The 25,160-nt window shown below is 41.9% G+C and overlaps 1 protein-coding gene across 1 annotated transcript in view; it reads right to left on the minus strand.

Annotated features, from left to right (window-relative positions):
* Nucleotides 1-25,160, minus strand: part of LOC116425037 (protein Wnt-4) — a 104,596-nt gene that overhangs the window by 7,740 nt on the left and 71,696 nt on the right. Inside the window, exons 2-4 of the mRNA XM_031972219.2 lie at nucleotides 14,768-14,948; nucleotides 4,184-4,307; nucleotides 2,804-2,961 (exon numbers count right to left, since the gene is read on the minus strand). Coding sequence (XP_031828079.1) covers nucleotides 2,804-2,961; nucleotides 4,184-4,307; nucleotides 14,768-14,948 — 463 coding nt within the window. The remainder of the gene's footprint in view (nucleotides 1-2,803; nucleotides 2,962-4,183; nucleotides 4,308-14,767; nucleotides 14,949-25,160) is intronic.

Genomic DNA, 25,160 nt, shown 5'->3' on the forward strand with positions numbered 1-25,160 from the left:
CAAAGAAACAAATCGATAATCGATCACGAAACACGGGAAACTAAAAAACTCGAAGAAATTCCACAAATGAAGCACGCATTACAGCGTTACAATTCGAGAACACCGGGAACGTAGGGGACGATTGGTTTCGAGGGATACGATAGTAGACAAGCTAATTAGGTCGTTTTGATCAATAGCCGCGTCGCTGATAAAGGGGGAGAAAGAAAGACACCGGTCTCCGGAGAGTCGAACGGAAGCAGAGCTCGTTGAAATGCAGAGTCGCGGGTATATGGAGATCAAATGACAAGCAAAGGCCTGCTGAGGCTAGTATGAACAGCTTCTGAGAAAGAGGTACCAGTTTTGTTCCGTCTGTATCGGGTCGAAAAGGGGTTGGTCCCCCTTAACTCGCGTGGCGTGCGCGCCCACGCACAAACGAAAGGATACTGTTACGCCGCCCTCCTCCCCCCGTCCCCCGGAAAAGGGTGAAAATAATCGGTCGTTTGTCGGCGGAACGGAATTTCATTAACCGCGCGAGCGCGAGGACGCGTCGCGTCGCGTCGCGACGGTCGGTTCCGCGCGTACCGCCGGCCGGATTGATTTACGATCGGCGTAATAAAGAAGCTGATTAAGAATTCGCAGGTTCCGGTTACGGCGCGGCGGAACCCTCCGCGCCGCGAAATTGAAATCCCCTCGCTGGAAGTTCCGTCGGTAATTGACCCGTCTACGACTTCCCGTTTAATTAACGGACGTTGCGCAAGAACTCGAAGAATCCGACCGGCGCGTATCGAGTTCCCGCGCCGGCTTTTGGAAACGTCGGCTCCCAGCCATTTCCTTCGGAGTCACGAATCCTTCGTTCAGCCTTCGCGAGTTATTATGACTTCGTTACTGACACTTCTTCTCGCCAGTGATGTTATTTTATCGAATTTATTCGTTATTTGTTCGAATATTTGTGTAGGAATACGTATTGTGGGAATGGATGTATTTGAGTGTGTGAAGAGGTATATCGATGAATGTGTGTGCAATAGATGAATGACGTGTGTGAGCGTTTTGAATGAATGTCAAAGCATTGGAATATTAGATTATATTGATTTTCTCTGTATGTTGATAATGTTCGTTTTTTTATGAATCTAGAATATTCCAAATATGTGTGAAGTTAATGCATGGTAATGAGAGAATGTGATAGAAAGTGTGTGAGTGAGACGAGAGCCTGAGTATATAGTGTGTGCGTTTGATTCAGTTAGTGTTTTATTGTGAGTTGTCAAGAAATAATCATACTGTTTCTAATAAAATCCTCTTTCTCCTACAATATCGATGGTATATTTCGAGCAACTACTGCTTCCACTGTTCTCCCTTCGCAATTTACCAGATCGTCTTTTGTTCGAATCTTTTTAGATGCTTCTGTTAGTTCGTAACTCTTTCGCTGCCTTCGAATCTCGAAAGTTGCGATTCATTGGAAAGTTATGAAATATCCTTGAAAATGTAGAAGGGGCGACGCGATAAAAGCCAGCAAAGTGTTAAAGTACACGAAGCTGGCGACACATGAAACTAAATTCTACCTCGAATGCTTAAACAATAGAAAAAGAGGAAACTATACACTGATCTCTTGCTATTCAAGTAATTAAGTCATTCGTTTGCAACTTGGTATTCCGAATATGAACATTTCATCTCACCAAGATGTCGACGTTCGTCCGCAAAGGGTTAACATTTTCTAACAGGATATTTTTTTCATGAGGTCTATGTGAAGTCGCGAGTGAGCAACTAAGCTTTTCTATCGCCGATGGATTATACAGTTTAATATTGAATATCAAATTTTATAGTTGTACTGCATCAACTGGCGAAAAGAAGTCACGTGTACGTGACAGCGGCCGGTAAAGTGTTAACGCACCTTCGTCCGCAAAGCGTTAAATATCCTAACGTACCTCCGAGTGCGAAGTGTCAAAAATTAAGCCCATTGGAAGCCTAAACCACACTCCCATCAAACATCAATCTCAGATACACTCGTTCTAACTTAACGAAAAACAAACACGACTCCCTGACTCACCCTCCGATAAATCACCGAACCAGTCACCTGGTCGGAGAAGTCGGAAACGTCCGACGGAGGCCGTCGGGAAAGAAGATTAAGCTCGTTACCGCGGACAAGATTTGCCGGCGCGGATTATTTCGATCCGCAAGCAAAGGAGAGAAGGAAAAAAAGGAAAAAAATAATAGTCAGCCGTATCCAAATTTTTACTCTCGCGATGATACTTGTCCAAATATTCAGGATATAAACATTGCACTGATTCTTCTCCTTGGAATCCATATGGATCTTTGCTTATGGATGATTGGCCTTTTCCAATGTTTTATAGAGAATGAGACAAGGATTGATATAAAATCTTGTTTCTGGAAACAATACACAGAATTTGGAAACTCAACACTCTAGACTGTGCGCACTAGAAATGGTCATTTATGTTTGCTGTTAATTCAGAAGTTTCCATTAAACGTAATGATTTTAAATTGAACGTCGATCCAATATTGTATTGTGTATATTGGCCATTGGCACCATTAAACAAAGACGAAAATTCTATTGTATTAGTAACAGCTAGACTCGATGCATCTTCTATTTGATAGAGTATCACCTGGAGCAGAAAACGTGCTAAAGAAGGAAACGATCAATCGGAGGTGACGAACAACCGGAAGGAGAGAGGAGAGGAGCGCAGGTTTCGCCGAACACCGGCGTAATCCTAATTTACGAGGGGCAGTTTCAGTCGTCGTCCTTATTCTTCAAAGAGTAACGGAGAATATAAATAGCGTGCGCGCGCGCGCGCGCGCGGGGGGTTGAAATTACCTCGCTGCAACCGCCCCACTGCCAATTATTCGGCCGGCGTGTCCTGACCCGGTTGTCGCAGGAGCAATCGGTGAGCTCGCCCCTGGAACAGGCCCTGGTGACGCTGTAAGCGACCCCCGCCGCTGATATTGCATACACGAACGCTGCCTCGCGACTGTCTGCGAACATGCACCAGAAATTTTTTCGCTGCCGAGAAGTTTTTCTCATTTTCCCCGGGCCACCGACCTTTACGGCCGGAGACCGTGATTACGAAACAGAACGCAGACGGCGCTCACTATGCTCCCCCCTCCCCTGCCGTACCCTCTGTCGCTGTGGAGGAATTAGTTTTAATTAAAATTATTTCCGGGCTCAACATCGGAAGGACTTCGGCGATCCTTGATAACGTTCGAAGTTACTGAGTTCTATGGAGATTCGTTTAGGTTGTTGCTAACGTTTATGGTTGGAGAACGAAGCTTTTGTTTTATTCAACTTGCTCGGGATTTCTTTGTTAATTATGTTTCAATTTCTTTGTTAACACTGAAACTACCGAGCAGATCAATTGACATTTTGAAATTTTTGTAGTGCATCTAGTGAAACTTCAAATGATTTACAATTCAGTTTGCGCATTACTAAACTAATTTCTCTAATAGTTTCTCAGAGAAACATTTGTTATCTTTTTAATAATTGCAATTGTATAGAAACTACAAGAGTGCGTCTATTGAAACTTCAAATGATTTACAATTCACTTTCTGCATATCAAAGAATTAATAATTCTTGCTTTGCTTCTTTCTATAGAAAGAACAAGTGATACGGAGTGAACGTGTCAACACATTGCATACTGACAACGAGAAATCTCGTGTTCATATAAAGACACTTAGCTATGCAATTTCGCTGATCATCATAGTACTTAAAAAAATATTAAATTTCATTCAAATTGATTATATATTTAAAATACATTTAACAATATGATATCCGAGTTTCTGTATGTATAGCGATATAAGCTGATCTCACTGAAAGTTTCTGAAAAACACTAGATTTATGGGCATTCATTCTATACTTTATTCTATTGTTCCTAGCGAACTACGCGTTCGTTTATATAAATCGCGAAAATTCTAGCTTCAAAACCATATCGCAATGCGTATTCGCATAATTGCACGAATCAACTCAAACTATTACTAAATAATGTTTAAAAAATTCAATATCAAATTGACGGGTTCCGTAAAGCTAGTGTTAAGGATACACGTTATGCAAGAATATAGTTCCCTTCGCGGAGAAGTATTCCATCGAAGATTCCCGGCGAAAGCCTCGTCGATCGCGTTCCGCTTCGCCGATTGACGGGAGCTCCGACGTTATCAAGGATTCCGTCGAAGATTGGTAGGCGGAAGCCGCGTGTCTACTTACTGACTAGCATCACGCCGCCGAAAACGTTCTCCGGATTTTCCGGGCTAATGGAACAATTCCATCTGGCTGATCTAAACTGGTGCTGACACTCCTCTATGGCCAATCTCGCGCCCGCGCTGACTGCCTGAAAGTAAAGACCGTGAAAGCCGTGAATGGAAAGGAAAATTCTGCGCGGCGGGGAGACGGTTTACCGGTTTTTTTTCTCTCTGTTAACCCCTTGCACTCGGCAGTTTTTCACTAGAAATATTCGAACGTTCGATGACGAGAATTTACATTAATTTTTCATTAGAAAACAATGACTATTCGTTGAGAAAAATATTCTCGAGTGCAAAGGGTTAACCTGTCCACCGCTTGACCTTTATCAAATAAATCACTGGTATCCAACGATATATATACAGGGTGGAAATTATAAAGCGTTACAGTCGAATATCTCCGAAAATATTGATTATACACAAAAATGTTTCAGACGAAAGTTGTTCAATACCGAGGGGACATCATGTGGTGGAAATTTTATTTTTCCTGGTGGACCCAAGGTGAGGTGAAGGTCAACTTTCTTTTTTCAAATGGAATGATACGTTTTTTATCCATCGACAAATAGTGCGTTTCAAGACGAATTCGACGACCTATGGCTCAAGGTCATTCAAGGTGAAACTTGCAGGGAAATGTAGAAAAAGTGTGATCGTTTTATAGAATTCTATACAGTCTGTATATCGCTTCAAGATCGAGATTTATCATGGGGTTTCGTCATCGTCGTCGACGCGGAGAAAATGGCTGAACGATCGCGCGCCGAGGCGCATCCGCAATTGCCAAGTTCGTGTGCCTAGTATATTCGGCCCACGGTTAATTGGCCCGGTGTCAGCCGGTAATTATAATATGTAATCGGTTTCCACTAACGGAACAATTATGCTAATAGCTATTTGAAATCAATGGTATCTCGGCCATTAATATTAATCACGGGCCGCGTACTTGTTACCCGATTCGGTAAACAGATACCTGTAGCTGCTGCTACCGATAATGACTGAGAAGCTAAACACCTGCGTATCTTCGCTCGATTGATCGGCTTCAATTGAAACGTGGATATTCGAAGGAACATTTCTCTTTAACACTTTGAACTCTGTAGGCTCCAATATTGCATCAATTATAATATTAAATATTTTAATGAATCAAAGAAACTACTCTAAAATTATTCGATTTTTCATAGATCCAAATTTCGTACTGAAAAGAAAAATAAAAGATCGAAGGAATGTTACAACATTTCTCATTTTCACTAGAGATATCATAAAAATTAGTTGCAGTTGCTGATAGATTACAAAACAACATGGAGTACTAAGGGTTAATGAATCAAAGGAACTATCCTAAAATTATTAGATTTTCTATTATTAATTATTAGATTTCTATTAAAAGACCGAAGGTATGTTATAGCGTTTTTCATTTTCGCTAGAAATACTATAAAAATTAGTTGCAGTTGCTGATAAATTACAAAACCATCTGGAGTGCTAAGGGTTAACCCTTTGAACTCTGTAGGCTCCAATATTGCACCAAGAATAATATCAGATATTTTAATGAATCTTAAAAAAAACGACCCTAAAATTATTCGATTTTCCGCACATCCAAATTTTGTACTGACAAGGAAAATAAAAGATCGAAGAAATGTTACAGCATTTCTAATTTTCGCTAGGAATACTATAAAAATTGCAGTTGCTGATAGATTACAAAACAACATGGAGTGCTAAGGGTTAATACATCGATTTCCCCAGATTCGTGATTTCGTACGGAGAAAACGAATGATTTCCAGGTGGCAAAGCAGGACGAGCCACTTTTACGTATTTATAGAACGTGTAATTTTCTATCTCGGAGATCTAGGTGGAGAGGTGTGTTTCCCAAACAACAAGAGACAACCAGGATTCCACGAGTCTACTCAAATTCCACTTCAAACATTCCACGGGGTCGTGCCTATAGAAATCGTCAGGTACTCCTTAATTGCTTTACTGCTTAACAGTACCTTAACAGTAGTACCTGACCTTAGCCTCGTATTTGCTGGAAGGAACACCGCGAGGGAAGACTTTATATACCTTAATTAAAGCTTGTTTGGATATTACATTCTTAATGAACGGAGATTACACAGACAGTGGCTACAGATCGTTTTAATGGGAAGGTAATTAATGTTCATGTAGCAATGTTAAGTGTTCCGAGAAGTGATCTGCTTATGTGAGGGCGTTTTAGAGATCTATGTGTATCAACTATTTTATTATAAAAATTTTTCAAATGTCTATCACGATGAACTGATGGTTTCATTGAACTTATCGCTTTCACCATGGACAACGTGGAATTCGCGTTCTAAATACCTTCTTCATTTAATATTCTATTAATTCCTATATTCTCCGATTAATTGAGGATAAATTAGTCTAGAAATCTTCATCACGAGTCTCACTCAAAAAAGAAAAAAACAATGGTACAAAACGTTACCCGATTCTAACGTGATCGTTGTCGCGATTCTTTCTCTCGGGGTTCAAGCGAACGATCCATCGATCGGGTAATGAGAATCAACAACAACACCGATCACTGTACGGCAAGGGGTTGAATATCGAAGTTTACAGTTTCGCTGCGTCGAATCGTTCGGTGACTTAGAGGCGCCTCCGGAGCGCAAAGGGTTAACCGTCGATCATTCGGCGCGCTACACGACGCTCGGGTCGAGCACCGGCATCTCATTGACCCCGTTCACGGTTCATTCAGAAGTCGGTGTTTCTGCTCGGCACTACGGTGTTTCCGTAACGGGGCGAGGACATAAAAACTAATGAAAGTACTCCGAAGACATCGGACAACACGAAACTAACGAAAACGAGGGGGGAGCTTCGATCAACTTCAGGAACGCGAAGAATCGAACGCGACAATTATCTTCGAGTATGCTCCGTTTCTTTGAACCTCTGACCGTGGTCGAAAAGGAAAAGAAAGTAGAGACGACGCGTTGTTGAAAGAAACGGGAGAAACCCCTGGCCGATAGCGTGCTAACGTGAATCTAACCTAAACTAATAGAGACAAGGTGGAAACGTTCGACATCGTGCGAGTCGTTTACTCCGAAAGCGACCGAAGTCCATTGAAAAGGGAAAATAAAGATTGAGAACTGAAAAGAATGTAGGATTAAAATTATTATAAGCATTAACCCAATTTTGTTGGGAAATAAAGTGAAACTACTTTTGATGACCCTAAGATGAAATGTTCAGGTTTGGAACGACTAAGTCGTGGAAAAATGGCCTAATTAGTCGAACAGCAAGAGATCTACACGTAGTTATCTTTCGTTCTATTAATTAAGCAATTGATGTATAATTTAGCTTCGTATGTTGAAGGTTTTGTATGTTTCGAAGAATCTTCGTTCGCAAAGGGTTAATTTATGTTAAAAATAAACAAATAACATTTCAGTGTAAAACTATCATCACGAGTCTGACACGTTATTATAACACAAGTGGTTAATCGACAAAAGCACGCAGAGCGACAAGCAATATTTAATTCACGTTAAAAATCAACAAATAAACAAGCAATATTCAATTCACGTTAAAAATAAACAAATAAAATTTCAATGTAAAATTATCATCACGAGTCTGTCACGTTATTATAAAGCAAGGGGTTAATCGACAAAAGCACGCAGAACAAGCAATATTTAATTCACGTTAAAAATCAACAAATAAACAATCAATATTCAATTCACATTAAAAATAAACAAATAACATTCAATATAAAATTATCATCACGAGTCTGACACGTTACTATAGCACAAAAGGGGTTACGCGACAGAAACACGCGGAACGCTCATTGAAATCGTTGGGTGGCACAGTGTTCCTTGTACAATTAACCCTTAACCGCCTGACAAGCGGACAGAAGAGAAAAAAGGAGGAAATGTTTGCTCCGGCGAGACCCTCGCGTAGGATGTTCGACGTTCGACGTATCCGGCTCGATCGTTCGGAATTAAAGCCCCGTGTGGGCCGGCGGATCTGCGCCGCTCGTTATGAATATTCATAGCCGGGTCTCTTTTGTCGGTAACCGGGACTCGGAAAAGCGAGGCCGGTCGGCGACGCTCAAAGGAGATATCGAGGCCCGGGGCCCACCGAGTTTACCTAGGCACCGGCCTCTAGACGCGCCCCGCAACCCCCGACCGCCCGCCCCTTCGAACAAGATTTGTGCATTAGGGAAAGGTAAACGCGATTTTTGGGGTACGTTTCACTTCGGCGCGTTGCTTGTTGCTTGTCCACGGTTTTACGGAAACGCTTCGCGTGTATTTTATTGCCTGCGATCGGAACTGGGTGTCCCAGAGAGAGGTGCGTCACGGGCAGGGGTGAACGCGAGCGACGTTACGGAATTCCTTCGGCGGAGGAATCTTTGAATTTCGGGGGTAAGGAATTTCTGCGATTCCGGGGGAATTGAGATTCTGGGAGTATGGGACTGGTAGCTTTGGAAAGTTTTGTAAGTTTCCACCCTTTGAACTCTGTGGGATCGAATGTTGCGATGGTTATAATATTAACCCTTTGCACTCCAGAGTTTCCCGATGGAAATATTCAACGTTTTTTGACGAGATATAGATCATATTGTTTGAAACTAATTTAATAGATAGATTTCATAGATTCTATTTCATAGATAGATTCCAGGAGATTGGTAGCTTTGGGAAGTTTTGTAAGTTTTGAAGCCTTTGAACTCTGTAGGATCGAATATTGCAACAGTTGTAATATTAACTCTTTGTACTCGAAAGGTGACTCTAAGTCACCAAATGATTTGACACAGCAAAACTGTAAAGTTTGATATTTAATATTAAACTTTGCATAATGCATCAATGTACGAAACATTGAAAGAAAATAGTTCTCTTCCTCGATGCATGTGAGATTTCTTAATTGAATCTGAGAAAATGTCGTCTGTATCTCATTAGAAAGTATTGAATATTTCCATTGAGAAACTCTCGAGTGCAAGGGGTTAAATATTTCAATGAATGTTAAAGAAACTACCCTAAAATTATTGAATTTTCTATACATCCAAATTTTTCACTGAGAAGGAAAATAGTTCAGTATTGCATTTCAAGTTTGCCATAATAATTGTTATTATGTAGTTAGTTCGTAGCGTCGCCAACTGGATGGCAAACTTTAAATAAAATATTGAACTCTGCTATGAGTAATTTTAAGTTTGCCATCCAGTTGGCGATGCTATCAACTAACTACGTAACAAGAATTATCATGGCTTATTATAATTATCGTTATTATGGAAATCTATGAAATTACTCACAGCAGAATTCAATATTTTATTTCAAGTTTGCCATCCAGTGCTATGAACTAACTACACAATAAGAATTATCATGGCTTATAATTATTATTTTTATCCTAATTTATGAAATCACTCATAGCAGAGTTCAATATTTTATTTCAACTTGTCGAGGTTGGTTCGAGTATATATTCTCCGGCATGCATCAAGAGCTAAGCAAAGGGTGGGACAGTTTTTAACCCACCTAACCCCAAAGAGTTAAGGCAGCACGGCGCGAGGGCACTGGTTGGATTCGCACGATTCTAAAGAACTCCCGGAATGCCGGGCTCGAGTTGTAGCTTTCGTTTGCCGCGCGTGCAATATTTAATAGTCCAGCTCTGCAACAGTCAGGGTCTTCTCAGTGAACCCTCTACACGACGACCTCCTTCCGAGACACTCGGCTGGCCGGGAAATGAAGTCGTGAATTCAGCGATCTCGGATCGGGAATGTGGAACCGCGCGAACCTACGTGATGCCAACGCGAGAATCCCTCAGGCGACGAGCATATCGAAATATTTCTCTGCATTTTCCCTCCTTATTTTATTCCGTGGATTAATAGAAATCGAGAATACACGAACTTTCGCCTTTACTCGATATTATCCGTTCGAGTGCTCTGGAACGCTATAGCGCTCTTGCGTTGTGCCGAAATTAATGAAATTATCAATCGCTACGGAGCGGAAATTGACGCAGGATATATCTATAATTTTGTTTCAATAAATTGTTAAAAGTAGTGTTGTATCAATTATAATTGAGGAGATGAACTTTAGGAAACTACCGTATCAGTCAAAATGACTTCGATTTGTTTGTTTAGCAATTATTGATATCTTCGAAGCATTGAATATTCGAAATGAAAATAAATAGTTTCAGTACTATGATGAATGCCCGAAGAAACTGAAAATAATCTATTGTTAAAATTTTTATAGGAATTGAATATTAATCGTATTAACACTAGAACTATCATACCAGTAAAAATAACTGGTTTCGATTTGTTTGTTTAGCAATTATTGATATCTTCGAAGCATTGAATATTCGAAATGAAAATAAATAGTTTCAGTACTATAATGAATGCCTGAAGAAACTGAGAATAATCTATTGTTAAAATTTTTATAGGAATTGCGTATTAATCGTATTAAATGCTCGGTAGTTCTAGTGTTAATTTCCCAGTCTAGTCGCTTTTGTTCATTCTCAGGCAAACAAGATTTACGTCAGACACGTTCGTGCGAGCGTAGACGCCAGCCAGTTACGCTCTCGGCGGTAGAACCGTCGGCCATTGAAGAACGAGCTGTCGGAGATTGAATCTCAGGTGCGTTTCCACTGAAAGAGTTCTACTCCCGAGAGCAACTATACGCGCGTCTCCACGCGAAGCCGGCACTCGAGAGTAGAACTCTGTTAACACTTAGGTAACCGCCTAAAAAGAACTAGAACTTCAACATCCTCTATTATCTTCAATTGAACTTATTTAACTGATTTTATCAGGAACTTTGTTTTATAAAAGCAAGAGAGTAACTTGAAAAATTGCAAATAACTCGAATTCAAGACTTACTGAATAACAGAAGAAAAAATGAACAAAAGGCAATGCGTTGCCAAGGAAAAAGATCTTCCTATTCGGTTGGCTAAGTGTTAACACTATTTATTTCGTAATTATTGATATCTTAGAAAAATTGAACATTCGAAATGATCTTGAAAGTAAACAGTATCACTTGAACACTATAATGAATGTCTGAAGAAATTGATAATAATCAATGATTACAATTTTCATAGGCATCGCATATTAATCGTATTAAATGATCGGTAGTACCCGGAAAACGTTGAATATTTCCAGTGAAAAACTTTCGAGTGCAAAGGGTTAATTCAAAAATGGTCTTATCTCGACGACTACTTTACTCGGAATAACTGATAAACTCTGATTATTATTATTGCACGCACGGTGCGCAACCGGTCTTATAGCCTCGGAAATCAATTGCATACACGGTGTGCAATCGGTTTCGAATGGGTTAACACGTTCCGTGCCACGTGCACCACGTGTGGTACACGGCAATTTTTGTAAGAAAATATTTTCTACCCTTTGCACTCCGAGCAATTTTTAATATAACCTTCTAGCAACTCCGAATCAGTTTTAATATGAACTATCAGCTACGAGCGTTCTGTAAAGGATTTAAGACTCTGCTTTGTCATTAAAAAAGCGCGTGTACATTTTAAAGTTACATTTGACTGAAAACGAAGTTATAAACTTATATTACAATGTCAAAGGAGTGCAAAGGGTTAATGGATACACGGTCAAGGATAGCAGTATACGTTACGAAGTGAAAACATAAAGAAACTATATCAAGATACATAAAAATCACCGAAAAGCTGAATATAACTTATTATTCTATTGAAAGAATCAGTTCATAAAGAAAATATAGCCGAAGTACCCGTAGCACGGAACGCGTTAATGGAAACGCACCTGCATCCAGCTCACCGACAGCTATTATTCTGAAAGTGCTGCGGTTCAGGCTTTGACGAGCGGAATTCGCAGGTGTTCACGCTCGCTTAGGCAAAACTGTCGCACCTACTCTTCGGAGTAACTCTCTTATAGGTACGTGGAATTCATTACACGTGTGGAATCCTTCGTTATCTCTTGCTTCGTTTTACCGTGAAACTCGAGGGAGATCATTCTTAACACTAGAACTACGTACCAGTCAAAATGACTGGTTTCGATTGTTTTGCTTCACAATAATTGATATCTTGACACATTTTAACATTTTAACATTTTAGATACGTATAATTCAAATCCAAAGTAAAATTTACTCGAATTTTACTCGAAAATTATAAATAAAATTTACTCGAAATTTAATCGAGTCCCTTATTCTCTTCCGTAAGTTAGAAATTTTCGTCTGATCGATGTTTAAAAATGTATCAATATAATCACCGACGATCGTTGTTTTCAGTAGCCGAAATTTAGCCGGCGTTCAATGCGTTGAAAGCATTGAATATTCGAAATGATCATGAAAATAAATAGCTTCGACTTGAATACTATAACGAATGCCTAAACAAACCGAAAATAATCTATTAGAATTTTTACAGGGATTGCATATATATTAAAGTGTGCGTTGTTTAATTTAGTTAGTGTTATTGTGAGCTGTGATGAAATAATTATAGTTTCAAATAAAATTCTCTTTCTCCTACAATATTTACTCAATGAATATTTCTAATGAAAAATATTGTCGAGTGAGAAGGGTTAAATGAAATCCTATAATATCTATCTATCAGATCAAACAAATGAAGATCAAGCGATCACGATCACCGAAACACCTTCGGAACTCACCCGGAAATCAGCGTAGAATTCTCGAAATTTCAAAAGCGGGAACGCCGAACGAAAAATGGAGAAAGGTAAGGGAAAGTTCGAGGAAACAAAGCTAATCCGAGGATCGTTTGCCCCGAAACACACTCTCCCGTGGAGATGCGGCCTAAACTCTCTCTCTCTCTCTCTCTCTCAGCTCGCCGCGCGAGCAGCGTCACAACCTATCTCTATCCCCGCGATTCACCGGGCGTCACAAAGGTATGCGCGTGAAAAGCTCGTCGGGCGCATAAAGGGGAAGAAAAATGGAAACGATTCGTCGTCGTCGCCGTCGTCGTCCTCGCCGATGGAGCGGGTTCGAGCGGCGCGACCGCTTTAGCGCTCGAAAAATTACACCGACAAAGTTTATACACCTTGACTCCTCTCGCCTCTCTTTCTAGCTTGTCCCGCCACACCATATATACAGGGTGTCTCTTGTGTAGCCGATGGCACAACTGATGTGTTGATTCTATGTTGAAAAATGAATTGAACGTGTGGAATGGAATTTGTTCGTATGACCGTTTCCGTGAAAATCGATTTTGAGTATGTCTGTTTGTGTCGTCATTGGATCTTAACTAGTTAACTGTGGAATTTATTTAGAAAATAAATTCGTTCTCGCAATAAAATAGAAAAATGGAGCGTACTCATTGAAACAAAGAAGAGTTACATGTTTATGTGAAAAAATCAAGAATTCATTGTTGAAAGAATTAGCATCCTGTCAAGCCTTACGATGACGTGTATACTCGTCAAACATAGTTAACTGGTTAAGATCATTGTCTTTACGTTGAATGCCATGGGAGTCACCGGTGACCCTAATAGACTAAACTGAATTACTATGGTTCACTCGATGAAACGATGATTATATGAAAACATTTCTATGTTACAAATGATGCTATATATAATGATATTTAGCTAAATGAACGTGGAATAATAATGCAATTCGATCGAATGATTTAATATATTTTTTCCATTCTGTGTATTCTTCTCTTTGAAATCGTGCGGCGAAATTAAATTCCACAGTTAACGGGTTAATGAATTTTGTCGCTTCAACCCCTTCCTGTACAATGACGAGCGAGACTCACGATGAAGATTTCTAGACTAATTTAACGACAATCAACGTTGTTCATTACCCACGGATCAAAGGAGACAACTAGTTCGCTGTTATCAATGTATCATCTCCAAACGAAATTTCCGGTTAAATTAGAATGGACAATTTTGCTGCCTCTTTTAAATTGTCGATGGTAAAATATTACACGAGCTTAGTAACGAAAGTAAATAGTACGTCAAGGGGCATTTTACCTAATACTTTATCAAAATCAACTCAAACAAAAGTTTCACAATATTCAACCCCTTGTACCATCAATTACACGACACCCTGTACACACCTCCCACAGAAATATACAATATATATATTAATATATCAGTTATATTTTAACTATATTAACAAATCAACTATTTCAATCATTTATCAATTTTCCACCATTTTACCTGATACTTCTACTATGAAAATCAACTCAAACAAACAAAAGTTTCACAATATTCAACCCCTACCCTTGTATCATCAATTACACCCTGTACACACACTCCCACAGAAATATACAATATATATATATTAATATACCAGTTATATTTTAACTGTATTAACAAATCATCTATTTCAATCATTTCCCGAAGCATGTATCAATTTTCCACCATTTTACCTGATACTTTATCAAAATCAACTCAAACAAAAGTTTCACAACATTCAACCCCTTGTACCATCAGTTACACGACACCCAGTACACACACAAAAACACATATATCCATAGAATCTCTCTCTCTCTCTCTCTCTCTCTCATTGCCAGTTCCTCTAATTTCTTTTTTCCATTCAACTGTTTCGCTCGTTTTCTCTATCTTTCTCGCGCGGCGGGTCCCGTGAATCGAATTAGCCGCGTGCTTCCCCGGGCATTAATCCGAGAGGTTCTTCGGCCCCCGCCGCGAGGTAAATACCTGCAGGACGGGCGGCGAGCGGGAGCATATCGCCTGCTGCTTGGCGGTCAGGTGCACGCTCTTGCAGTTCTTTTCGGCGCTCGCCGGTCCGATCACACCCGCGCCGACGATCTGAGGTTGTCCGTCGGCACCGCTTCCCTGGCCCGAACCGCCATTCAGCCGAGGCTCCACTCCCAGGTACCTGAAACAATCCCGGAAGCGACCGGCGCGTTATTATCCACGGTTTCCTTCGCCGTTGATCCCCTAATCGCGCCGATCCGTCCACGATTACTTTCGATCGTGCGCCCGGCGTTCGATTCGGGATCGATGCTCGCTCTTTCGTTTCTAGCTTACGAACGAAATCGTTCGAATCTAGCGATCGACCGTTCGAGTGGGACTGATAAGTTGATTAACCCTTTGCACTCGAAAGTTTTTCAATGGAAATATTCAGTATTTTCTGACGAGATATAGGTCGTATTGTTTGAAACTAATTTAACGATAATTTCTAGATAAATTAAGCAAAGCTATTTTAGTTAAATATTTCATATAGTAACACAAAGGTTGATTTAGAACACTAAATATTCTACTTCATAGTTTTGTAGCATCAAATAAAGTGATGACTGGGAGTCACTCCTCGAGTGTAAGGGGTTAATATTATATCTTCACCATTCAGTGGATTTCTCTATGAAATCGGCGATCAACGTGTTAAACAGAGGAATTCTTTTTGAAATTTCCAGAAGCATCCTTATTTTAATAATTATAAGAATACCGACTCGTCTAACAATTCTACTACCAAGATTCCGTCTCTCGTGCGCTATAGCTTCGGTTGTCATTGAAATTTGTCATTCGGTAAGCGGAATACATATGACAGACATAAGAGAATTCCACGGAAGTCGCGGGCAGAATTGGAAAACCCTAACTCGGACAACCGGCGCGATTTCACCTTTTCCAGAATGCGTTTTCCAGGATCGAACAATAAATAGCTACAGGCACGACAGTTCCGAAGGGATTTTATCATTCATATACTTCCGCTGATGACGGGAACCCGCGGCGATCGGCGTTTAACCCCTCGCCTCGTACAATTCCTTCGGACTGCGTCCATCAGACGCCATTTTATCGTCAATAACGCGCCGCGGGAAAATGGAGTACTATACCCGGCGCAGTTTCGCCTGTGCACTAAAGGTTAAACGGCGGTAGCGGCGTAATGGTGTCCGAGCTCGATGGAAAATAAAAAAGTAACCTTCGACAGTCTGCTCGCTTAGATTACACCGCATCATTCCTCTCGTAACCGCTTCTTATGCAGAAACCGAACATGAAATTCATTGAAAATCGAGGGAGCTTCGTTTTCCTTGAACGACAGGCGTAATTTAGCTACCGCATTCGACGGACTCTCGGTCATCGCTTGATTCGATATAGTAAATTGATGAAGTCTAGTATATAACTTTCGATCGTACGAAATCGATGGTCCTTTGTTTCGTCTCGTTTCCGAACTTTTGTTTTCCTTGTTAGTGCAAAATTTGGATGTGTGGAAAATCGAGTAATTTTAGAGTGGTTTCTTTAAGATTCATTAAAATACTTAATATTAGAACTGGTGCAATATCGGAGCCTACAGAGTTCAAAGGGTTAATACTTGTTGAAACTTTGATATCGCAATATTTTCAAATTTTTTCTATTCCATCATTAAACTGTGCGATGTTAACTTGTTACGATTTTCTTTCAACCCCTACGTTAGCAATTGAAATGTTAATATTTGTTGAAACTTTGATAAGATTCATTAAAATATTTAATATCAGAACTGGTGCAATATTGGAGAACTGGTGCAATACTTTCAGTGCAAAACGAGATGAATCATCGAGACGCCAATACACTGACACGCGACATCGAACGAGAAAGACAAGAATTTTCCGAGTATCCGCAACAGCCGAACTCTTATCAAACTCGGGGGTAAGTTATCCGGGATGCAAAGTAAAAGGGAAATTTAAAGCACCGGCTGTTTTGCCGGCGTATTTACAGCTTCATTGTTCGTCGGACGGGGCCGGGCCGAGACGACAATGCGCGAGAGCAAAGAATACTGTTTAATTTCGCTGTTTCGTTTTGCCCGTGTTACGGTTGTTACGAAACAACCACTCGGCGGCTGACCGCGACCAGTTTCTCCGGTCGGGAGGGCCCCGGCCAGTCGAAGGTCGATACGGGGACATTCAATGGAATCCGTGTAAAGGGACAAGGGACAATGTTTTAGTACCAATAGTTCATACGATCGGGTGAAAGTTGAGTGAAAGCGTGTCAAATTGAATTCCGCCGGGACGCGTTCGATCGGCCGAGCGCACGGGTGGCCGGGGCACGATAGAAAGGCAGCGCCGGCACAATTATCGAATTTATTTAATGCCGGCCAGGTAATAAGCACCTGCTAGCTAAACCTATACTCTCTTCTCAGCCGAAAGTACCGGCGATGCTGCGCGAACGAAAGAAACCACTTTTGCCTCGTCCGCGTCTCGATCGTCTTGACGCTGAATCTACCAGACGGCTCGAAATTCCTGATTTCTCCTTTTTGCAATTATTCAAAGGATAACAGATGTTTCTCGGAGGAATTATTCGAGAAACTCGTTTAACGATAGGCGAACTGAATTGTCAATCTATTGACCCTTAACAGTAGATATTCTATTTTATTGCAACCTCTACGTGTTTTAACGATTTTTTCTATATCTTTTGTGGTATACAATTGTACCGTTTAAAGGTAATGTTTCAATGATTCTTAAATATTTTTGAGTAAATAAATAGAGCATCGTATTAAGCTGTAATCGAATGAACTGACGTCGACGTGAATCTCGAAGTGAGAAACCAGGACTTCGGACCGCAAAGGGTCAACGATCATTCACAGATAAATTAAGCGACAAAGCTATTTTATTTAAATACTTCCTATAGCGATACGACGTTTAATTTAAAGTACTAAATGTTCAACTTTATAGTTTCGCTGTATCAAATCAAACGGTGAGAGTCACCTCTTCGAGTGCTAAGGGTTAATCTTTCGGTTCGTGTCGTAATATTTCGGTTCGTTCGTTTCGTTCTGTCTTGTTAATTGAAGGAACTCCGATGAACGTGATCTATGGGATCTCTAGCAGTCAAGATTGAATGTTTATAGTAAAAGTTTTCTTCGTGTCAAAAGTAAGACTCTTCGTGTCAGCCGTAAAAGGTATCACTGATGTTTCAAGAAATTTCAAGAATTTATGAAGAAACGATGAACATTCCTAGTAGAAAAAGTTAACTTGCCTTATGATTTATTTTTCACCTGTGATAGATACAACTTTGTCAGTAATAATTTAGTAGAAAAAGAGGACCCTTCTATGGGTTTCTTATATCTATGTTTTCCTGACAATATAATAATTAATAACGGAACAACAATATTTCATTTGAATACAAAAGAATTGAGTAATGTTTATGTTTGATAATTTATTAGAAAAACAGGACCATTCTATGGGTTTCCTATATCTACGTTTGCTCTACAATATAATAACTAATAACGAAACAACAATATTTCATTTTAATTGACAAGAATCAAGTGATGTTTATGTTTGTTAGATCCCATTTAAATTGTTCGCGATTCTCGCACGTTATTGTAAGGCAAGGGGTTAAACTCGTTTTCTCTCGGCGTTTTCCCTTGTCGTTAGTCCACGATGCCGGCTCGCGGCCTACGGCTTCCCCTCCACTAGTCCTCGCCCGGTTTCTTCCCCGCCAGCGTCGCTTTGCCCTAGCTTGCCCTTCGTCCTTTTCCCCTCTATAATTTTCACTCGAATACCTGCTCTAATTATAGGTGGTTCGTCACGCCGAAAGTTCCTTCTGCCGTGATCCTCGGTAGCTTTACGTGCTCCTCCGCGAGCGAGCCCCTGCTATCCTTCCCACGAACGAATATTTCATTGTAAAAAACGTGATTCGCGGCCTCTCTACGAACTCAGCTCTATCCTCGAGTTATTATCCACCTGGATAATATTTACGAGAACGTGCAGGCGAATTTTGTTTTTGTTCAAGCCTTTGGAACTTGAATAATGGTTAGCTTCGCTCGTGGATGTACGCGTAGAAAACACGATACACATCGATAATGGAAAATAGTTCGATGTTCAAGTTGTAGTACAAAAAGGAAAACGAAGAATCTTGCAAATCGAATTCGATGGATGTTTATAAAAATGCCAGTGTCAATGTTAACGTTCAGTGCCGCACGATTTCGCCGAGAAAAACATACAACGTGAAAATAATGGAATATTAACCCTTTGCACTCCAGAAGTTTTTCACCGGAAATATTCAATATTTTCTAATGAGATACAGACGATATTCTTTGAAACTAATTAATAAGAAAACATATATAAATTAAGAAGGATAGTTATTTTATTTTAAAGTTATGTTTGACTAAAAACGAAGTTATAAACTTATCTTACAATGTCGCCAGGCGACAACGGAGTGCAAAGGGTTAAAATCAGTCATTTGATCAGTTTCCCGTATAATTAGCTTTGACGACAATATTCGTTCAATCTTCGGTACGACAGTATTGTTACGAAAGTTTCTAAATTTATATATAATTTAGACTAATTTATAAGAATGAAGCTCGATCGAACGTAAGAGTCGAATGAATACCTAACGCGAGTGGGTTGACAGGGGCCGTAAGTTTTAGAGGAATTTTCACGATTATTGTTTGCCGGCCGAGTCACGTTCGAGAGTCGAATGACTATCGGAGAGGAGAGTCAGCTGTAAGCTGAGGAGATTCTAAAGGAGTCGAGTGGCGGGAGAGCGGCGTGCTCGGCCGGTCGTTCCTAATCGGCGTCGTCGTTCTAAAAAGCGGCCGCATCATTTTATATTATTTTCGACGAGGGGTCCGGATGGTAGCCCCCGTACCCGTCCGGACATAGGTAGCGCTCGTTTAGGCGGTAAATCTTAATGAGAATCAAGGGTGTGGCCTTGGCTGCCTCGAAAACGATGATTGCAACCCCGTGGGCAACGTTTGGAACGATCGTCGGCCATCAGCCTACACGTACGACACGCCGCCGCCTGGATAAAGGAAACGAGGCGTTCCGAGCTCTGTGGCGATCGAGCCTCTCCGCTTGATTCTTGACACGTCCGTTCGAAAGGAATTTCGAATGGTTCGTTCGAAATTTGGAAACTGTGTTTGAAAAGGGCGGTGGTCGGGTGAGTTTCGTTCGACGATTGCAAGTGTTTGGAATTTAAGAATGTTTCGAACGGAATATGATTCGAAAGGAATTTCGAACGTTTCGACGGGAAATTTGGAAACCACGTTTGAAAAGGGCGGTGGTGTTTGATTGAGTTTCATTCGACGTGTGTATGAATTTCGAACGTTTCGAAGGGAAATGTTGAAATTACGTTTGGAAAGGGTAGTATTCGATTGAATTTCATTCGACGATTACAAGTGTATGTATTTTAAGAATGTTTCGAAGGGAAATTTGGAAGCTATGTTTGAAAAGGGCGGTGTTCAGGTAAATTTCATTCGACGATTACAAGTGTTTGTAATTTGAGAATGTTTCGAAGGGAAATTTGGGAACTACGTTTGAAAAGGGCGGTGGTGTTTGATTGAATTTCATTCAACGTGTGTATGAATTCAAACGTTTCGAAGGGAAATGTTGAAATTTAGTTTGGAAAGGGTAGTATTCTATTGAATTTCATTCGACGATTACAAGTATATGTAATTTGAGAATGTGGTAAAGAAATGTCCTTTGATACAATTGCAGTGACATGAAGTTAACGACGAATGAAAAAGGATGAGTCACAATCTTTTGAGTCTGAGGATTATTCTCTTCTCATGCTTCTTATAACAATATTTTAACGATTTTCTTCGAGGTAGCTTTAAATCGTTAAAGGCAATGCATTTATCACTAACAACTTTCAATGTATGCAGAGATTGTTTTTCAAACACACCGTAGCCATAAACCTTGTCCTCATTGCTTCCAAGATCCACTAGTAACGAGTTTTCCCAAGACACACCCTGTATGCAGCCCTTCAAACCTGCGAAAGGAGCGTCGCGTCCGGTGAATGGTTTCCTTTTCCTAGTATCGAGTCCTGTCTCGCGAGGAAATCGCATGAGTCACCTAACCTATCACTCACGTGACCTTTCGATGCATCGCAGGATTGTTTTCCGAAGGTGTTGGAACGATACAGTGGACGATTGATAATCTGAATACCGGTTGTCTCCAGATATCCGATTATCGGTACCAAAGGGTTAGCCCTTAGCACTCCAGATGATTTTGTAATCTATCAGCAACTGCAACTAATTTTTATGGCACCTCTAATGAAAATGAAAAATCCTATAACATACCTTCGATCTTTTAACAGAAATCTAATAATTATTAATAGAAAATCTAATAATTTTATGGTAGTTCCCTTGATTCATTAAAATATCTAATATTCTAACTGTTGCAATATTGGAGCCTAGAGTTCAAAGGGCTAATAGAAAATTAGTGTTCACACCGTAACAGCTACAAATAAACCTCACATCGTACAGTAAAAATTCAGTGAATGTTTATGTTGTAATAAAGTCACTTAAACCGTGTCTACATTATTATACCTATTCAAAGATAGAAAAATTGTCATTAGTTGTATTACCCGAACAATCGACTGAAATCCAATTCTATCACTATCTAGTATCACTGTATCTACACATCAGTTTCATCTATACCTAATCACTAACACTCCGTATCGATTCAACCAGTGTCACTGACACCGTTATCCGCGCCGATACTCATCACCATCAATCAGAACAACCCACTTCCTCCACGATTCCCAGAAAATCCGCCGGCAAAAGGTACCCCAAGACACACCCTGTACATAGCCCTTAAAACCTGCGAAAGGCGCGTCGCGCCGTAGTCCCGCGAATGGTTTCCTAGTATCGGGTCCTGTCCCGCGAGGAAATCACATGAGTCATCTAACGAGGCCGGTCTATCGGGGCACGGTGCGGCCGTTCCGCGGGAACGGCGTAGGAGCCGTTTATTATTTGTTTGCGGCCGGGAATACGAGGCGGGGGCAGCAACAGCAAACCTTTCTCCCTCTGTCTCGCCTCCTCTGCCGCGTCCTCTTCCCTCTCGCCGGGGCCAGACTCTTCGGCTAGCTATTTCGAGTTTGTTTGGCCACGGTTTACGGCGCTCACTCGGAAGAACAGAGCGAGAGGGGGTGTGCGCGCGCGGTTTTATTGGCGTCGTACCCCCGGCGACGATACTCCGAGAAACGGAGAGAGAGAGAGAGAGAAAGTAACCGACCGTTATCTTGTGTAAAGTACTCCGGGGGTCCGAATGTCGGCGGACCCGAAAACGGGCCGGGGATTAGCGGTGAATCGACGAGCGCAGCCGGACTGTTTCGAACTCCTCGAACGGTGAATGGCCGGCGATCATCGGCGAGCGGAACACCGGCCGCCGATGTTTACGATCGGGATCAGCCATTCGCCAAACACCGTTCCGCGGTAACCCAGACCCCTAAACGCGTTGATAGCCGCGGAATATTGCAATCAATACGCGGGTTACGTGTTAGCGCCGGAACGGAGGACAGTTTTTCACCCCTCGGGGAACGGAATGAACCGGTCCGCTGGCTAACGCGGTCAAGGACAGCGCCGGGGTGCAAGCGGAGAAGCAAGGAGGGAGGTTCCGGGTTTCACCGGCTCCGCGGAGGACCTTTCGCTGCGTCCAAGGGGTGCCGTTGAGGATATTGATCTTCTCCCGTATCTCGAAAAGTTGTTTCTAATCAACGCGATCTTTCACGTGTCGAAGCATCGTGCGAAGTTCGATACTAAATATGAATTTCTAGCTTTGCTTTGTCAAATCGATCAGCGACTAAGAGGCGTCTACAGAGTGCGAAGGGTTCAACAGTCGAAATCTTCATTAACCCTTTGCACTCGAGAGGTGAATCCTACTAGCCACTTGATTTCATACAATGAAACTATAAAATTTGATATTTAATGTTATATTCCCTATAGTGCATCGTTTTGAGAAATATTCAAGTAAAATAGCTTCGTTCCTCAGTGTACGCGTGATTTCTCTTCGAGTCAATCTCAAAGAATATCGTCTTTGCCTTGTCAAAAGATATTAAATATTTCTGGTAAGAAACTTCCGAGTGCAAAGGGTTAATATTAATGTTTTAATTAAACTTCATTACTACAACTGCTATTGTTTAACCTTGACACAGCCGGTGTCGCGCACCGATGTCGCTCAAACGTCGCGCTAGACGTGTCGATAAACCTCTCTCCGTCTTCCCTCAATTCTTTAACCCTTTGCGAACGAAGATTCTACGAAATGTACAAAACCATCGACAGATGAAGCTAAATTATACATTGATCGCTTAAATAATAGCAAAAACAGAAACTACTCGCTAATCTCTTGCTGTCCAAGTAATTAAATCATTCGCCTGCGACTTAGTCTTCCAAACACGAACGTCCGCAAAGGGTTAAATCATCCCTTAATCGAACGTTCAGCGAGTACCACGGAGTAGGGTAAAGACTAACCAAAAGAAGAAGAAGAAGAAGAAGAAGAAGAGGAGGAATAAGGGTGTCCGCGTGTCCAGGGCAGGAAGTCGATGTCCCGATAGATAAGGGGACGTACCGTGCAACGCGACACTCGAGTGCACTTGTGCCGGGGGTGGCGAGGCCGCGGCGTCGTCGGCGGCGAGGGCAAGTCGAGACGGTTAGGGAATAAGGCGAAGATGAGACTCGTACGGAGAAACGAGAGAGGAAGGAGAAGGAACTCGCGAAGGAGGAGGGAACCGGTAAGAAAGAGAGGAGAAAGGGAAACATAGAAGAAGACAGGGAAGAACAGCGTTATGGGAAACGCGAGGGAGGGAGATGAGGGATGTAGGCTTAGAAAGAAAATGAGAAAGAGGGAGACGGGCCGAGTCGAGGGCTGGGGGAGGCAACGAGGGGAATAATAATTCGACAAAGCGCCGGTAGGAAAGAAAGAAATCCATATTCAGATCCGATGATGTATCCGGGGCCGCGGGAGGGCTGCTCGGCTGCCGCTGCCTCTCCATTCAATAGGGGTGGAAAAGGGAGGAGAAGGGAAAAAGCTAGGGGATAGAGGAGGAAAGAAAGAAAAAGGCGGACGGGGAGAAAACGTGTGCCGTGGAGTCCGGCTGCCTGTCCTTCCCTCTCTCTCTCCCTCCCTCCCTCTCTCTCTCTCTCTCTCTCTCGCCCGCTTCCTCCGGCGTTGTCCTTTATCATCGTCGGCGCGGTCTCCCGGCGAACCTCCGGCGGCGGTGCCCGGTGCCACGATTATTATTATCATCGTCATTATATGATTTTTATTATTATTATTTGACGAGGTATCGCGTTGCCGTCATAACCACGTCGGCCCGCCGGCTTTGTCCACGTGACAGCGATAGGGCCCATTTACGTCGGGAACACTCACCGCCGACATTATAATAGGGGATAAATCCCCGAAAGCCCACAATACGTCGTGGATCGTAGTATTAACCCGGTAAGTAGGCAGATATACCGGTTCAACGTTCCAACACGCTCCCGCGGCGCACAATGCCCGGCGTATATACCGTGACGCGCGCGTGTGCGCGAGCGGTGCTTGTGCACGTACGTAGGAGCGAGCGGCGCTCTCTCTCTCTCTCTTCTCGGATGGTAACCGGCGAGTCGAGTGGAGCGGGCTCCCGAAACTTCGCCTCGTCCTAATTAGTATCGATTACCGAACCGACATCCTACTAACCACCCTTCCCGGCAACCCCTTCTCCTCGAGCGGGCGGCCCTCTCTCCAAAGCCGACCACCCCTTGTATACTTTGCTCGGCCGGCTCGAGCCTAGATACCTCGTCGCCCGTTGTTCACTTCTGTTCCACCCCCTGCGCGCTGCACCGGTGACTTCGATGAAGGACCGGGTGGCAGCGAGGATCAACGCGGCCACGCGAGCTGCCGCTGCGAGGATCGAGGATTTCTTCAAGGATCAGGAAGTCGAGACTTTGGATAACTTCTTTGGGGACGCTGGTGTGTTGTGGTGATTTTCATGCATTTATAGGGAGTTCAGGGTGTAGAATTGTTGTAGATGAACTTGGTAAGGAAGGATTTCCTCGTGGATAATGGAATGGAGACTTTGGCTAACTTCGTTGGAGACACTGGTGCGTTGCGATGATTAGGGGATTGAGGATTTTGATGTATTTATAGGGAAGTTGGGGGTGTGGAATTATTGTAGATGAACTTGGTACCATGGAATGTAGGGAGTATTCATGGTGTAATGTTGTTTTTATAAATCTAGACTTTGGCTAACTTCGTTGAAGACGCTGGTGCGTTACAATGATTAGACGATTGAGGATTCTGATGTAGTTATAGGGAAGTTGCGAGTGTAGAATTATTGTAGATGAACTTGGTACCATGGAATGTAGCAAATATTCACGGTGTAACACTGGTTTTAGTATCCAGTAGGAAGAATTTTTGTCTGA

The sequence above is a fragment of the Nomia melanderi genome, chromosome 7, assembly GCF_051020985.1.
Source record: "Nomia melanderi isolate GNS246 chromosome 7, iyNomMela1, whole genome shotgun sequence".
Taxonomy (NCBI): Eukaryota; Metazoa; Arthropoda; class Insecta; order Hymenoptera; family Halictidae; genus Nomia; species Nomia melanderi.